We start from the raw sequence: 2,599 nt of genomic DNA on the forward strand, positions 1-2,599 counted from the left end.
AAAGGGTTCACACCCAGACAATTGAGGGGACTTAGATGCAAATAAACCGGAAAATGAAGCGCCAATCAGGAACATCGGGCCGCCTTTTGCCAACCTACTTAGCTGAGTACATTTTGCGCAGGTCCCACTCCAAGAAAAATCCATTTGGATGCATTTTAGCCTGCATTGGGGACCAGTACCAATTTCCCTTAAATTTGCATCCCGCAGCACCTCCATTGCCGCCACCGATCCCACCGCCAGTGCTGCCCCCGGTCCCACCGGTCCAACTGGTCCAACCGCCAGTGCTGCCACCCGTCCCTCAGGTCCAACCGCCAGCGCAGCCACCGGTCCCACCAGTTCCCACCGCCAGTGCTGCCCACCGTCCCTCCGGGCCAACCGCCAGCGCAGCCCCCAGTCCCACCGGTCCAACCGCCAGCGCAGCCACCCGGTCCCACGGCCTCTCCAGGCGTGGCCACCAGTTGGTGCTCTCCAGCTGCCACTTCCTTGAGGTCCTCTCCAACCGCCGCCACCAGTTGGTGCTCCCCAGCCGCCGCCGCCACCAGTTGGTGCTCCCCAGCCGCCGCCACCAGTTGGTGCTCTCCAGCTGCCACTTCCTGGAGGACCTCTCCAACCACCGCCACCAGTTGGTGCTCCCCAGCCGCCGCCACCAGTTGGTGCTCTCCAGCTGTCACTTCCTGGAGGACCTCTCCAACCACCGCCACCAGTTGATGCTCCCCAGCCGCCGCCACCAGTTGGTGCTCTCCAGCTGCCACTTCCTGGAGGTCCTCTCCAACCGCCCCCACCAGTTGGTGCTCCCCAGCCGCCGCCACCTATTGCTACCCTCCAGCTTTCGCCTGCTGGTCCATCTCAGCTGGTGCGACCTACTGATATTGCTCAACAACAATCTATGTTTATTTTTACGGCCGACTCAATCCCATATAAACCTACCCGGACTGCGCGCCAATCCCGCCATCTTAGTTTTGGCCCGTCAGGAGTGAAAAAATGATCACAATAATAAATCAACATTTTTTATGTTCTTTGTATGTAGTTTCTGGAAAAACTAAATAATCTAAGCCACTTTGATAGATAATATGAAGATAGCTCTTTTATGCGATGTGTTCCTACATCCAATGCTCCAGTTCCGCGGCTCCAGAGGCAAATTTGATGACAGAAAACATCTTTTTAAGCTATAATTCGACGTAGTTTTGTGGTCCAAAATAATGCAGCCATTAAAAAAAGAGAAAAATGCAAGGAGGGCAGTTAGTTGCCTGTATTTTACGCACCAAGTACGTAGTTAATTTGTCATAGAATAACATACCGGCTAAAAAAGTTTCAAAAAAAATAAGAGTTTTGCAAGGGAAGCGCGTTTGACTCTTAACTTTGTGGCAGTTTTGGTGAGGCTCATCTTGGGCACCTTCTCAAAATCGACAAGGAGCTTCTGCTTTTTCTTGAAGGAAAAAGTGGCTCGCTTATCAGAAGCCATTAAGTATGACTGTTTGTTTTGATGAGAAAGCGGCTAAGAACTTGCCTTTATAACATGCCTTAACCCCTTTATATGAAAAATGATATTTTGCCACCTACAAATCTGCTCTTACCTTCGATGCTCTTATATCCGAATTTTACTGTATCAACTCAAATCCCACCCTTTGGAACCACATTGTTCGACACACTTCATCTCATTATCATTTTGTCGTTTAAGCAATTCTCACAAACGTAGATCCAATCAGGTCTGTTGTATTGATCCCTGCATTCTTAGTGCATAACCTGGCCTATCGACTTCCCCACAAGAATTTGAATGGATAATTATTGCCTTCCATTACTTAAATATTCATCAAACAAGGTGAACACTTACCCTTGTCTTTGGCTCACGTCTGTCTCAAACAACTGTTTGTATAAAACCCTTTCCCAACACATCTATTACTTTTCTGTCTCTACGCGTATTCAAGCCAAAAAGCAAAAATATTTCCCCGCCTCTTTGGGATAACACACATGAAACAATCCTTTCATAATCCCTCTGACGTAGACTGGAGCTAAAAAGGGCACATTCCCACCAAGGCATGCACAATGATTATTTTTTGCGAACTTCCTTACCGCTACTGGGATTGGAATCCCAGCAGTTCAAGACGAGAAATTTATTCAATTCATTTAACTTTTATTTATATGTATTATTTGATCGACCAACGAATTAGAGTTGACAGATCTGGCTAACCCTTGATCGGTTATTTTAGTCGAAAACATGTCCAAGTCTGACTTAAATCCTGCTACTGGATCAAGGCCTACATACACCCTAAGCAAATTTGAGGGCAGCTAATTGAACATTGAAGGAGCCCGAGAAAGAAGGGAGTTGGACTTCATTGTTTTAACTAGCCTGGATTCTCGAGGGCTTGAAGGTGCTCTCAAAACGCACCTCTACGGTCACTACAATTGACCCTAAATCCTGGGTTGGGACAAAGCTCGTGAATGCTTTTGAAAACGTACAATATCAGATACCTTTCGTACTTTCTCTGAATACTGTACAATCCCAACCTTTCTAATCTCTACCAATACGAAACTCTCTCATATCCTTAATGTTTCTGATAATGGTCTTTGGACCTGCTCGACCTTTTGCAAACCTGCTGAA

The 2,599-nt window shown here is 47.2% G+C and overlaps 1 protein-coding gene across 1 annotated transcript; it reads right to left on the reverse strand.

Moving 5' to 3' along the window:
- Nucleotides 1-298: 298 nt before the first annotated feature.
- Nucleotides 299-1,462, reverse strand: LOC131891275 (circumsporozoite protein-like). Its single transcript, XM_059240803.1, has 3 exons — nucleotides 1,394-1,462; nucleotides 401-809; nucleotides 299-351 (listed from the first exon to the last, which is right to left on the reverse strand). The coding sequence occupies exons 1-3, from the start codon at nucleotides 1,460-1,462 to the stop codon at nucleotides 299-301; spliced, it is 531 nt and encodes a 176-aa protein (XP_059096786.1).
- Between the last annotated feature and the right edge of the window lie 1,137 nt (nucleotides 1,463-2,599).

The sequence above is a fragment of the Tigriopus californicus genome, chromosome 12 (genome assembly GCF_007210705.1).
Source record: "Tigriopus californicus strain San Diego chromosome 12, Tcal_SD_v2.1, whole genome shotgun sequence".
In the NCBI taxonomy this organism is placed as follows: Eukaryota; Metazoa; Arthropoda; class Copepoda; order Harpacticoida; family Harpacticidae; genus Tigriopus; species Tigriopus californicus.

What these genes read in the sequence shown, in the direction of transcription:
- LOC131891275 (XM_059240803.1), bottom strand. Translation starts at nt 1,462, where the DNA reads ATGGCTTCTGATAAGCGAGCCACTTTTTCCTTCAAGAAAAAGCAGAAG. An exon ending in TCCTTGTCGATTTTGAGAAG is followed by an intron (nt 810 to 1,393) that starts GTGCCCAAGATG and finishes GGGTAGCAATAG; the next exon opens with GTGGCGGCGGCTGGGGAGCA. An exon ending in CTGCGCTGGCGGTTGGACCG is followed by an intron (nt 352 to 400) that starts GTGGGACTGGGG and finishes GACGGTGGGCAG; the next exon opens with CACTGGCGGTGGGAACTGGT.